This window comes from Zootoca vivipara, chromosome 3 (assembly GCF_963506605.1).
Source record: "Zootoca vivipara chromosome 3, rZooViv1.1, whole genome shotgun sequence".
Lineage (NCBI taxonomy): Eukaryota > Metazoa > Chordata > Lepidosauria > Squamata > Lacertidae > Zootoca > Zootoca vivipara.
The window spans coordinates 42,679,571-42,694,023 of record NC_083278.1 but is presented as its reverse complement, the minus strand read 5'-3'; the positions used below and the strand labels follow the sequence as shown (position 1 = coordinate 42,694,023).

Here is a 14,453-nt window from a genome sequence, read left to right as displayed (position 1 = left end):
TTAGTGGCTGCAGGTGAGCCCTGGTAAAGTATAGATGTTTGCAGCTGTGGGAAGGTTCAATTTCAACATATATTAGTGCAGCTGTTACTAATCCCAATGCTTGAAGCATGTACTTCAGTCTTTTCACTCATTGTGTTTTGTCAGCACATCCCTTTTAAATCAGTGTTGTTTATGTGTGTTATGCTAGATTTCAGGTTATTACTAATAGTGTTTCATGTTGAACATGCCACTGGTTTATACCACTGGTTTGTACCAACCATCCTTTCTGGTACAGAAAACAGGCTTTTATGGTGTCTTGAGGACACAGACTACAGTCCACGTCAAAAGCATGATGTCCAGAGTTTTTTTCCAGCTGGAACGCAGTTACGGCACCTCTCAGGTGGGCACCATTGCCATTATAAGAGAACAAGGGAGGTATTGATGGTGAGTTCCAGTACCCCTTTTTCTAGAAAAATAGCACTGATGAAGTCCTGTCCTGAATTACAGGTATTTATATTGGTTTGTGGATAATTACATAATTATCACTGTCTCTAAGCTTCAGTTTTTCATTTCCCTCTTACTTCACTGTTTACAAACCCACTCCCCCAAATATGTGTATAACTTGGGGAAACACTTTATGCCTTTGAAGTAATGAATAAAGTAGTTGATAACTTAGACATCCTGAGTTAAGACAGTTGGCAATTGATGAATTGTAATTCACTGGTTTCGTGTTGCACTCTCCTTTTTGAAGTTCTTTTGTTTTGACCACTTTAAGGTAAGCTGCCAAGTGTCCTAAGAGGCTGATGTGGTCTGCTACTGGTTTTTGACTATGCCATTTTGGATGTCTATTTATTTGTGTCCATTTGTTCTTTTGCATAGAGGCATGCCTGTTGTACTATGGACATTGATGTCAGATGATGACATATATCACATTAGAAGATGAACAGGTGAATAACCCCCCTGGTGTTGTGGATGACATTATTAGGTCCTGTAATAGTGTTGCTGGAGTTGTCATCTGGGTCTGCTACAGGGTGTGGTGCTTGTGTTTGTATATGGCGTGTTGTCGCTGGTGAGTAGCTGTTTTAGGTTTTGGAGGCTGTTGCAGTCCATGAATACTGTAGATTTATTTCATGGAGAAATCTGTGGCCATCCTGATTTAGTTGCACTACAGCTTCAATCAGCTGTAGTTTGCAGAGCTAATGATCGTTGGTTAGAAGAACCAGTGTTTCGTTCTGTGTTACATACTGTGTTACATTCTTTGCAATGTACGTTTCCCCTGCTCCCAAGCATTCCACTAAGTTCAAAATTCATTCAAGTCTCCAAATGAAATCTCCAAATAGGAAAGACAGTATTGTGACTAGTCTATTGGAATTGAATCCAGGAAATGCAGGTTCAAATCCCTCCAAACTATGAAGCACACCACTCCACATCTTCTAGCCTATCTTATTTTATGGGAATAATTAGGAGTATAAAATGGAACATCCAGTGTATCCTGAAATCTATGCGTGAAATTTAGGATAACATGAAATGTGATAATAAACAAGGTTGCAATTCTTTTTTAAAAATAATAATACAAATAATAGGTTTTTATTGAAAGGTTTCCCATAAGTATTTTTTGTACATTCAGTGTCTTGATGTTTTTAAATAGTCCGTTATAGTCAGTTACAGACATTTTTTGTTGTAGGCAATGTGGGGTTGAAGGGGGAAAGAGAGGAGAGATAACATAGGATCAGTATCAAACTTTATTTCTGCCACAGACCAGCATAAGATAAAACATATGGATAAACTGAACACATAAGACTTAAAGGGATTAAAAACTAAAATGTTATTTTGCCATACATAGTTTAAAAGGATAAAAACAAGGACAAATGGTTAAAAGTGACTATAAGGGAGGGAACATAAATGAGCACAGGTCTTGCATAAAATAGAAAAAGGAAAATAGCAGGAAAAAAGGGTGGGTGAATGAGACATTAAGCTTTCATTATTTGCATAGTATATGTGGAACTTTTTTGTTAGCATCACATCGATAGGTATCTTATTTTTGCTGGCGGAGCGGGAGATCACAGGGCCCAAAGTATGGTTGGTTGCAATTCTAAGCGTATGTATTATGTACTAGGGAGTAAATGTCATCGTGTACAGTGACACATACCTCTGAGTAAATCTGCATAATATTGTTCTGTACAATAAGAGAGCCAGTAAAAAGACAGCAATAAGTGGAAGGCCTTATTATCCAGAAACCATTTAGAACTTGGAAAAATAAAAGCAGATACTGTATGCCGCTAACTGTAGTATAATTTATTTTTCTTTTAGTGTGACTTTAATAAAGGCAATTGCTTCTATCATGTTGTCAGGATTCCTCCTCCCCACACAATTCCAGTTATTTAGCTCCATGACTTTGCATTTGCTTTAGTCTTTAAACAATTCCAAAGGCTATGGATTTGGACTGTATTTATTTATATACGTTCCCTATCCGTGCACATTATTTCTTTGCTAAACCCCACTTGAGTATAATACATTTTGCTTGTTCAGACACATTTACAAATACATTTTCTTATCAGATCCTTGTTGAACATTTACACACCAGGGCATGGTTTTAAGAATGAAAATAAACGAAATTTGAAAATCTTACTTGACCTCTTCCACCTGGTCTCCATCTGTGATTATTCTGTCTCCACAATCTGTCATCAGTTTTTCCTCTGTGTGTTCTTTATCATTTCAGATGGGTGCGTTCCTCTGCCCCCCCCCCCTTCACCTCTCTGTATTACGCTTAGTGGAAAGTGACATTGCCAAATCCTCAAGTTCAGCCAGGCAGATTTGATACACTATCAGCTGAGATACAGTTCTGATGATCAGGGTGTGCAATTAGCAGAGACAGCTTCATTTCACAGTGCAGTGACTCCTGCTATACTACTTCGAGCTGCGGAGTTACGGTATGAGTTTCTGGGAATAGCCCCTCCTAGAAAAAACTTCCAGAAAATAAACCTGTCACACAGCTATCAAAATTTCTCTTACTACAACTATACAGAACTTCCTTCTCTTCTTGGTTTATTTAGCCACATTCCAGCCATTCCCATGCTAAGTTATTTCGTTTCCTAAGTTCTTTTAAACAAGGATTAATATATATAAACCACACATCGCCACCCACCCACCCCATGCACAATTGTAGTTCTTGTTCAATTGCATCATGAGTTCGTCTTATTTTATTGTTTTTATTGTTTTTTATTGTTTCTCTGTTTTCAGTTTAAAAATTTAGTAGGAAGATGTAGCCGCACTGTTGATTTGATTTATTATATTTCTATGCCTCTTTTCATTAAAGTGAATCCCAAAGTGGCTTACAAACACCAAATAACAATAACATGATAGAACATAAGAAAACATCACAAATGCAGTAGAAATCATATAGAATAATTAAGAGGCCATCAGCAAAGAAATTGCAATCTGTAAAACACTGTTGACAAAGCTAAACATCACAATTAAATTAAATTAAAATGAAAAGCTAAACATCACAATTAAATCAAAATATACATTTTTTCTTTTTCTTTTTTATTAAATCTTTATTGAATTTTACACAAATTATCCAGATAAAATATAAGCAAATAATATAGAAATTATATAACATTTTTACACAAAACCAAACACACCTATTATTAACAATACACAACTAAAAAAACAACAACTTGCCAATAAATATCTAAATCATAACCTCAGTCGGATAGATGATATATCCATATATTGTCAGATAAAATAGTTTATTTTTTATTCATATATTCTTCTTTAGGTCGACTTCCACTTGTCCTTGCCCCGGGTTACATAGTTCATATACAGTAATACTGCTTTCCTTTACAATCCTTCTAGGGATCTCAACGGAATATTAAAAGTAAATCCAAGTTTTAATTTGGGGGCACTGCTTCTTCACATAATCTCCGAATTTCCCCCAGTTTTGTTTGAATTTCTGATTACTGCCCCCTCTAACTGAATTTGTCAATTTAGCCAGATCAACATACAGTTATTAATTACTTTTTCCTGCCATTCTCTTATACTTGGGATATCCTGTTTTTCCCAATACTTGGTGATTAGAATTCTCGCCGCTGCCACTTCTTTTTTGTGGCATGTAAAGCAGCTTGGACTACAAGAATTGTATACATAAGAAATGGATGAAAAACCTTCTTTTTTCTGGAGTCAGGCAGGTTCCAGCAAATTAGCCCCACCAGTGGAAGCCTGAACAAGGGCTTCTGCTAGCACAACAGGGCTTCTCCCATGGGCACAGCCAGGATTTTTATTAGGGTTTAGGACTTTGGTTAGGGGGCCAGAACCAACGTGATTGGTCTGTTAGTTAGGTATTTCTATTGTTTCATTTGATCTGGGTGTGTGTGTCAGCTGCTCCCCATTGGCTATGCTCATAGGTTCTCCCACTCTCCTTGCCCTCCAACTCTGTTTCAGTGAGGGGGAGAATCCCCAGATCAGTGTTTTGGGGGATAAGAGGGGATAATATTCCATTGGGCAAGTTGAAAAAGGACTAAGCATTAATAGGTCAGTGGCTGGCACAACTGCATTTGAAATCCCTAGGATTTGCATGCTGTCTTAAGAATCGACCTGTTTTTGTTCTTCTCTCTCTTTTTTGACAGTCCCTCTAGTGTGGTAGGTAAGAGGATGAACTGAGAAGTCCCTAGTTCAATTGTCACTGTTGCCATGAAGTGCTTTAGGGAAGCTTCTACCTCTCAGTCTCACATCCTTTCTGCAGTATTATTCAGTTTTACAAGACTATCGCAAGATGACTGAGAGAATACTTGCCTGGATTACTTTGAAATTCTATAGAACAGTATTATAACTTACTTTATTTTATTAGAAAATCCTGATGCAAGGGGAAGTTGTTTTGAATTTCATTTTAATGAAGTATTTTTTTTAAAAAAAATTAAGTACCTGTGAATCAAATTGTTTTGTGTAAATTCTCTATTTCTAGGTATTGAAACTTACACAAACAGATGTACCTACTTAACTTTCAGCACAGGAAGACTTCAGCTGAAGCTTGTGATGCACATATAGGCATCCTTGGTAGCTACAGAAACCCTTAAATTTTTGATGGCTGTATAGCCATCAAATCTTATCTGATTGTCCTTTGGGTACTGTTTTATTGATGGCTCTATAGTGAAGGTTTATGTCCCCCCTCCCCTTTTGAATAAAAGCTTGCTGGAACACTTAGAGCAAGTCACTACCCAAAGAAAACACGAATCTGATATTAAATTATTTTAATTACATTTCAATTGGAAAGCCTATAGACATGTCTGCTTCTGTTTATTATTATGCATAAGCCCTCCAGATTTATTTCTTGCTGGCTTGCCATTAAGGCTTACTAGAGAAAAATTAAATTAAAAAACTAATTCAAATGCACTGTGACAAAGCCTCTTGAAACACCACCTTACCTTATTGCTTTCTTTATTCAGCAGTTTATATCTGAACAGGCCATTTTTTGGACTGATTCACTCAGTTGCAATTGTTGCATCAAATTAAAATGTTATCATGTGATAACATAGTAACATGCAATACTTGTATTTTATATACTTAATTTGGATGCAACACCTATATCTCAGTTTAGTCCCTAGGACTGAGCTTTGGTCTCACAGTTTAGTGAATTTCCAGTTCTAGTTTGGAGGCAAACTCTGGTTTGTGCAAGCCATAGTTTGAGTTGGATATTATAGCCTGGTTTGCATGTCAAAGTAAGCCAAACTATGGCTTAGCAAGAACGTGTCAGTGTCATTCTTTCCTACTGTCATTAACCAAGGCTTGGTTTAACAGGTCATGCAAACCTAGGCTTCTAGTTAAGGCAAGATTTATTAATGACTACAGCTTGTGGGTAGCGAAGAGAGATCATAACTACAAGCCAGAGACAATATCACAGTGTGCAGACAGAGGGGTAGAGTGCAAACAATGGTTTGACTGTTACAATTACATGTGAGCTGAACCTTATTTTAGTGCAGAGAGTTTGAGCCACTGTTATATGAACCAAGTATAATCATTTTGGTGGTGGTGGTGGGGAGACTGGTATATGTTGAATTTGTCACTGCTTGGTGCTTTGATTTACTCATTAGCATATGCACTATTTGATGTATGACTGAACAAAAAAAACCAATATTCAGTAAAATAGAATATTTTGTTGAAAAATGGAAGTACGCTGCAATATTAAACCAATATATTTACTAGGTTCAGCTTTTAAAAAATGAAAATGAAAATGCCTTTTCAAGTTTGGGCACTTCTCTTTTGCGAGAACAATAGACAGTGAGCAAATCTTGAAAGATGTTAGAAATACGTATGACAGCCAGGGTATTATTGGGTGGAGGGGAATAACGAGTCTGAGAGATTCTTGACAAGCAACAGCAAACATTGAGCTGGTGATGGTATGCACCTAGAGGACAGTCTTATTTGGAGATGTCATTCACACTATTGCTGAGGAGCCATTAAAAGTCTTGTGTTTACTTTGGCTAACCATACAATGTAATTCTTTGATGGAAGCACACATAGACTTTAGACACTATTGCTGTTTAAAAGAAACATTTGCAAGATAAAGTAAACATATTTTAAAGCTAGGCATTTATCACTGCATAGCGTGAGACAAATAAAATACAACAGCCATCTCACAAGCATGTATTAGGTGCCATGAAAAACATAACAGATGACATCTTTGACTATTAAAAAAATACTGTTTAACATGGCCATGATGACTAAGAACTATAATGGAAAAAGTGGTCTGTGATAATAAAATCTCCTTTTTCTCTTGCCTTTTTCATGCGATTAAATGCTGATTTGTTGTATTAGATGCTTTGATTTCAGTTTCTTCCTTCATTGCAGACATATTTTGAATATGTACTGGTTCTTAAAATGTCTTTGCTAGTGTAAAATGATATTTATTTACTGCCTTTATAAAAAAAAAAACAGCTTAAGGCAACAGAATATAATTAAAATGTGTAAAAGCAGATATTTTAAAAAACTTATTGAAAAAAATCCATCAATAAGAACAGAAAAAATAGCACCACTAAAATAAAAACATACCTAATGTAATAGTTAAAGCCGTGAACTCCCACAATATGCTTTTGAGAAGTATATATCCTGGAACCGTGTGTTCAATGTCGAATCAAAAATTTGCATTCCTGGATTCTCCTGTATCATGGCTTGCAAGATAATTGCAATGGATTACTGCATTAGAATACTCACAAACCTTTATTCATTGCACCATGTTGTTTTCAGCCACCTTGTATGCTGCTCATTTTCAGTATTAAAAAATGGTTATATATCAATGACAGGAGGTCTGGATTTGAGGCTATTGTAATTATTCCCACTGAGACACTGTCAATAAGATTAAAATGAAGATTCTGGATCTGTCCTTCCAAGATGAGGTCACAACATTAGCAGTAAGATTCCTGTTTTGGCAAACTGCATTTTCAATTCTGAATTACGGAACATTAATATGACATAAATATCTAAAAGTTGCAGTGATGAGAATAAAAGAACTCAGACCCTTCCAAATCTACATTAAAACAACCCCAGGACATAACAGCAATGTATCCTGACCTTTATGTAGCTCTTTTTAAAAGGCAGAAACTCATAGGGTTCTTGTTATAGAACTGTCGTATTTTCATTTTATTAGTAATTTTTAGTAGCTGTATAACTTCAGTAATGAAACTTCTGAATAAACCCAACCACTTTTTAAAAAATTGAAAATGGAAGATACAGAGGGCAGACAAACAAGGAAGAAAAACCAAGTAAAATTCACTTAACAATATACAGTTTGCTCTTATATTGAAACAAAACAAAGATTTATTCACTGTTTAACAGAGGGAAGAAAAATAAACCAAAGTCCTAACTCTAATAGCAAGTAAATTTTCTCTTTCATCAGACAGGACTGCTCAGTTTAATAATCTGATTGTGAGCAACTGGTATCAGAATATGGTATCAGAATTTATCCTGCTCTGAGCAGCACTTCCTACCCCCCCCCCCCGGAAATACTTTATATTAATTTCAATATTACTCTTTTCTAGATGCCTTGAAAAGTGACTGATAAATAACTAGAATAAATAAAAAGAAAGGTAAGTTCAAACTGAAATACTAAGAATATTGGAAGAGCCTGCTGGATTGGACCAATGGCCCATCTGCTCCCACAAGCTTGTGGGAAACCCTCAAGCATGGCCTAAGCACAATGGCACGTTCCCTTCCTGTGGCTTCCAGCAATTGGAATTCAGAAGCAACAAGGCACTGATTGGGCAAGCTAGAAGTCCCAAAGGAATTGCTGTGGGTGGTGTTACTGGGCCCAATAGATTTTCTATTCAGAGAGAACCATGTCCTACTGGTTCTCTCCATTCTACAAGGTTTCTCTTATACCCATATATCAGCGCTTTCTTCTAAGCCCAGGCACTCCTGATTTGCCCATATGTATTGGCTCAGAAGCCTCTAGTATTAGCATGTAAACACTTCCATACAGCTTCTCTCTTCGCCACTTGCAATTTGGCCTGTGATTATTTGGTATCTCTGAATTGCTGTCCTGTGCCCCGGTACGCACAATGCCCAGTTCTGTGCCTCCGCCCAGATTTTCATTTTCATTCGTTTTTCCATCTTCACGCCAGGAGGTTGATTTGACCCAAACTGGGTCCTCATCAGCTCCTGTTGGCTTTTGCCTCAAAATCCGTTCACAAAAGCTGCTCTGCCACCCTTTTTAAGTGCCTGGCTTGTCCCAGAATGTTTCCCAGTGAACAAATTCCAACCCTCATTCCAACATCGCCATCATCTCATCCATGCATTGAGACTACAAAACTGCCTAGTTGGCCATATTAATATCTACACTTCCTCAAATCTGTCTAGAAATAGATCTCACTCTAGACATGCCTTCTGCTGTAGCTCTTCTTTTGTCTCTGCTGCTCTGCCAGCACTGGAAGCAGCTCACTTGCTTTCCAAGCTCTGGTGAGCAGGGAAGCAGGTGCATTTGGAGAGGCAGTGCAGCACAGAGCCACACTGCACTTCTCCCTTATACAGTTCCATCCAGCAGAACATCAAGCATGATGAACTTGTGTGTGTGTGTGTACACAAACACACACAAACAAGCAAGAGACTTGTGAAATTCAGAGATGGTATTGCTGCATTGTATTTTATTTTATTTTTGGTGGTGAAGTGTAATTGAGTTCCTCATGCCCTGAGTATATGGGGAGAGAACTGTTGCATAGGTCCTGCTTGCGAGCTTCTCATAGGCATGTGGTTGGTCTTTGTGAGATTAGGATACTGGACTAGATGGGTGTTTGGCCTGATCCATCAGGACTTTTCTTATATTCTTAGAATTGCATTTGTGTATAGGAGGCGGGAGTTGTGTGATGGTACTCAACTAAGTTTCATTCACAGTAGACCTACTAAAATTAAAGACACAGTGCTATTTTTCTAGAAAAAGAGGTCACCATGAATGCCTCCTTCTTTCTCTTTGAATGACAGTGGCACCCACCTGAAAGGTGCTGGAACTGAGTTCCATGGGGAAAAAAAAGCCCTGAACCTGACTAAGCTAGGTCCATTAATATCAATATGACTATTCTGAGTAGAACTTAGTTGAATGCCATCCTTTGCTTTTTGTATGTCACCCAGTTATATTTTCTTATTTCAAACATGAACAATAAGGGTCACTTTGCTGCTGTAAAGTGTATTTTCTGTGTGTGAGAGAGATTGGATTTAGAAGGGTGCACATTTTCGAAGCAGTATTCCTTTTACTTAGGATATATTCCGTGGTAAAGGGACAACCTGCATTCCCTGCCAAAATAATATTTATGCTCTGGAAGAGGATTACAACACAGATATAAGCTTAAACCTTCTGTGTCTGCCTCTATTCAAAGCAAGTGATAGCTACTTGAGTCCACAGTGATTTCATTTGTAAATGTGACTTGTGTTACAAGCCTTCCATGAAATTTTGTTGTGCTACTCAGTTCTGATTTTACATGAGATTTTTCTTTGCAAAGCAAACAGTTCAATAATCACAGCCTCACTGGTCCTAAGGGACCCATTCTCAGAGGCATTAGAAATATCACCAGAGAGACTGAATATACAGGAGGTGTCTAAATGACATTTTTACCTTTGCTAATCTAACCCCAGAGTGCTTTCACATGCTGCATTCTAAAGCTGATTAAAATGACCAAACTTGTCACTTGAAAGGGCTAAGGGAGCTATTTACACAGGGTTCCCTTGAGATGGGTGCCCAGTGCATTTCAGCGATTGCTGATCCAGTCTGGGATCCTGGATGCAAAATGTGCAATGTGCTAATAACAGTGCAATGTTCTTTTTAAACCATGGGCACTCTAGGTTATTGCCTATAAAATCAAAGTTGCATTTCTCCCCACAAAAAAAAGAGAGACGGGGAAAGATCGTTTACTCTACCTCAGCCTTGTATGATGTGACAAAAGACTCTCCTTTTCAGTTTCAAGAAATGGCTTCTGTTTAGGTGACACAAATATATAACTCCATCTCTATATCTTTGGCTCCGTCTTTGTCACACAGCAAATGGCAAAGTTTTGTTCTCTACTTCCCCAGAGGTCAGGGAAAGTTCTAATGGATTTCAGCTACAGAAGGGTAGATTTCAGTGAAGATGCTTATTAATTTTAAGAGCAGTTCGACTATGGAACCAATTACATTTGGCTGTTCCTTTCTGGAAGTCTTCAAGGAAAGTCAGCTGTTTGTTGGTGATGTTAAAGGAGGTGAGATGAGGTCCCCTACAAAGCACTCTACGACTCTCTATGGCAGGCACAGGCAAACTCAGCCCTGCAGATGTTTTGGGACTACAACTCCCATGATCCGTAGCTAACAGGACCAGTGGACAGGGATGATGGGAATTGTAGTCCCAAAACATCTGGAGGGCTGAGTTTGCTTATGCCTGCTCTATGGCAACTGTATGTTGACACCGTAACTAGTTCTAACTAGGGGGTGGGGCACACACTCCAAAAGTTAAGTTAAATTAACTTCCACAGCTGCTATATTTTCTAATTCTAATCTACAGCAACACACCAGCAACAACCAAGACTTTTTCATATATATTTTTGCAACAACAAACAAACACAAAAATGAATAGATCTTTCCACATTTGAACCATTTTAGCTTCCCATCTCTTCTCTATTTTCTGCTTTTTTGGAGGTAGTAGCCATTTTGTGTTAGGATGCACCTCTAGCGCTCACCATTTTCTGACTGGTGCTCTCAGCTTCTTCTCAAAAATTCCAAATGTGCCCCTCGGCCCAAAAAGATTGGTGACTACTACATTAAATTTATATATTGTTGCTTAATTTTAGGGCAAATTGCTGCAGTAGAAGAAACCTTCTGTTAAACAGGTAGTAAAGAGTGATACAAGTGTCTCTTCCCTTTGGCTGTGATTTCTGAACCCACGTATGTGTAGGCATTTGATCGAGGTACGACTTCGGGGGCAGGTGGAACAGAGTGAGAGGGCATAATAATCATGCCCAGGGAATAGCAACAGTGGTATCCATTGACTTACAGGACATTATTGTGAAACGGGTTTCTAGAAAACGCCTGTGGTGATAGTTACAACTGATCTAGTGTATGTACCAGAGCCACTATTATACGACTTCCGTTTTGGAGCCATGTTTGTCTGTGATTGACAACTTTCAGTATCTGTGACACTGAATAAATACAAAATGTTAGTTTGATTGCATTACTATTTGTGTTCAGCAATACAAATTTGAATTCATGCCGGTTCAGATCTCCCATCTCATTATTTTAGACACGCTTTTCCTGTGATTCACTTGCAGTTTGCTGGGCTTACATAAATTATTTGCTCCCAGATGCACTTTTATATGCTTTTATAGCATTGCCTGAGTTTGTTTTACAATTGGTTTAACAACTTAAATGATCATAAAATTTGCAGGCTTCAGTGAGAAGTGGATTTTCTGTTAAAGGTGAAGAGGGTAAGTTCCCAATTGGTTTTCTGCTCCTTGTCAAAAATATCATGGAGAAAGTATGGGCAGGTAGAGAGTATGCTATATATAATTTGTGGTATATATTATGTACCATATTTGTAGCCCTCTGTGCCAGTCAGTTCCATGGGGTGGGGTGGGGGGACAACGATGCTCGGACATAAATTGCTATAAACATTGATATTCACTACATTTTGGACAGCCAATGCTGAAAAAGGACTCTGTATGAGATGAAGGCATTGTGCGTCTATAAGACTCCTTGCATACGTATTTATTGGTTTTGACCTATAAAGTTATAAACAACTTACCTGCTCACTTACAACCCTGCTCCATTGCTTTGATTGCCTGATGAAGCCCTCTTGGTTGTGCTGCAACCTATGGATGTTTTTTAACAGCAGCTAGGGAGAGTACTTTTTCTATGGTGGTGCCTTCTCTAAGGAATCACCTGCCCTCTGAGCTTAGGCAAGTTCTAGCATTAGTGGCATTTCAGCACTTATTTTAAAATGTATTTATGTTTCCATGCTTTTGTGGTGCTTACTTCCAGTGAGTTGTGATAGAATCCTGCCCTGGATTATTAGCAGCATTTTATTACTTTTTAAGTTTGATGTTTAAATTGAAAATCTGTTGTATCAACTTTCAGCTATGTGTGAAAGGCTGTTATAAATATGTTTCAATAAATAAAATTTTGCACGCGCACACACGATCAGAAATTTGCATATTTATATATGCAAAAGAATGGCTAACTTTGTTGATGTTTTGCTTTTATTTTTTACTAGATTTACATTTCTAAAAATAATTGTTTCCTTGCATTTATGTAGTACGTGCTGTTGAAAAATATTTTCTAAGTGTCACTGCGTAGCCTTCTATATAGAACTGGGAGAGACAAGGGGCTTTGGGCTGGAATTGTTTCGTCATTTGGTTGTTTTGATAGATTTGGCTAAAAGTGAATCAAATATATATATATGGGTTTAGTGCTATTTTTGAGACAGCATGGTTGACCTTTACTTCAGTTAACAGCAAAGATAACTATGGTTCAATTAGCTGTGGTTTAGATAGAGCTTCTACCCCAGGAAAATACTCACAACACGAAAACAATGATCATACGTAACATGAGCATAATATGATGGGAACAATTACAACTATCTGATTGGGGGAAATGAAGGGTGATTCCTTCCATACTGACACAAGATATCCCCTATTACAGCAGCAGTGTACTCTAAAAAGTGTACTGTAAAAGTCCAGTCCTGTCCCCCATGGATGTACTGAGGGAAGGATATGGTACTGTTGATCCATAGGCAAAATATTCCTGGATTCAAGGGGTTGGACTGGATTACCCTTGGTATCCATTCCAACTCCACTATTCTATTATTTTATGATTTTTTATGATTATACATAATAGTTTGATACATACTTTCCCCCCCTAAATGCAGAAAGGCCTTATTTTGGTAGTCCTTATGGGAACTGGAATTATTATATAGCTGAGAGAGGATAGTTTTTCTAAGGAAAGCTGTAGTGTGTAAGTTCAGCTGATGTTAGAAACCAGAAACTTCCAGTTCCTAATTTATGTTCTTAAAGGTAAAGGGACCCCTGACTGTTGTGGACGACTCTGGTTGCAGTGCTCATCTCGCTTTACTGGCCGAGGGAGCCGGGGTACAGCTTCTGGGTCATGTGGCCAGCATGACAAAGCCGCTTCTGGCAAACAAGAGCATCACACGGAAACACCGTTTACCTTCCCGCCGGAGCAGTACCTGTTCATCTACTTGCACTTCGACATGCTTTCGAACTGCTAGGTTGGCAGGAAATTTATGCTCTTAACTTCTACCTTTTGCTGGGAGTGAAGTGTGGGACCTTTTCACTATATGTAAGAGGAGTAAAAGTGCATTTTGAGAACATTTTAACATGGTACGTTTTCACATGCCTGCAGCCATATATCCCTTTAAAACGCACATGTGTTTAAAAAAATGGTATCTGTTTGTTTCATTATCTTTTAGCCTGTGGCCGTGGATTCTACAAGTCATCTTCGCAAGATCTGCAGTGCTCCCGCTGTCCTATGCACAGTTTCTCAGACAGGGAAGGATCTTCACGATGCGATTGTGAGGACAGCTATTACAGGGCACCTACTGATCCACCATATGTTGCATGCACAAGTGAGTTATTCATGTAGATAATCACAAAGAATGTTATCTTACCAGCCCCAGGCACATCCATTTGTTAAGATGTGGCTCTTTCTTTCTCTCTGGTACACAGTATTGGCCTTTAGTCTAGCCGAGTTAGAAGTGTCTGAAACTGAAAGTTCTGGCTGAGCAGCAAAGTGGGCAAAGTAAAGACAGTAGGAACTACATAAATATAATTTCCTTGTTGCCCCCAACATAACCCAGAGAACACACTATGCAAATATATGTAATATTGTGACGAGGATGAAAATATGGTTATCCTACATATATTTGCATTGTCATATAAACCTAATGTGATACTGCACCAAATGTGTGACATGTGAAATGAACAGTAATCCATGTAGATAGGGAGTTTGGTGGA

At 38.1% G+C, this 14,453-nt stretch overlaps 1 protein-coding gene across 3 annotated transcripts in view; it reads left to right on the top strand.

Annotated features, from left to right (window-relative positions):
* The window catches only part of EPHA7 (EPH receptor A7), a 158,614-nt gene that overhangs the window by 38,521 nt on the left and 105,640 nt on the right, over nucleotides 1-14,453 (top strand). For 2 of the 3 annotated variants that reach the window (XM_060272603.1, XM_060272602.1), the window contains exon 3: nucleotides 13,910-14,065. In XM_060272603.1, coding sequence (XP_060128586.1) covers nucleotides 13,910-14,065 — 156 coding nt within the window. The other variant, XM_060272604.1, reaches the window with a different exon arrangement.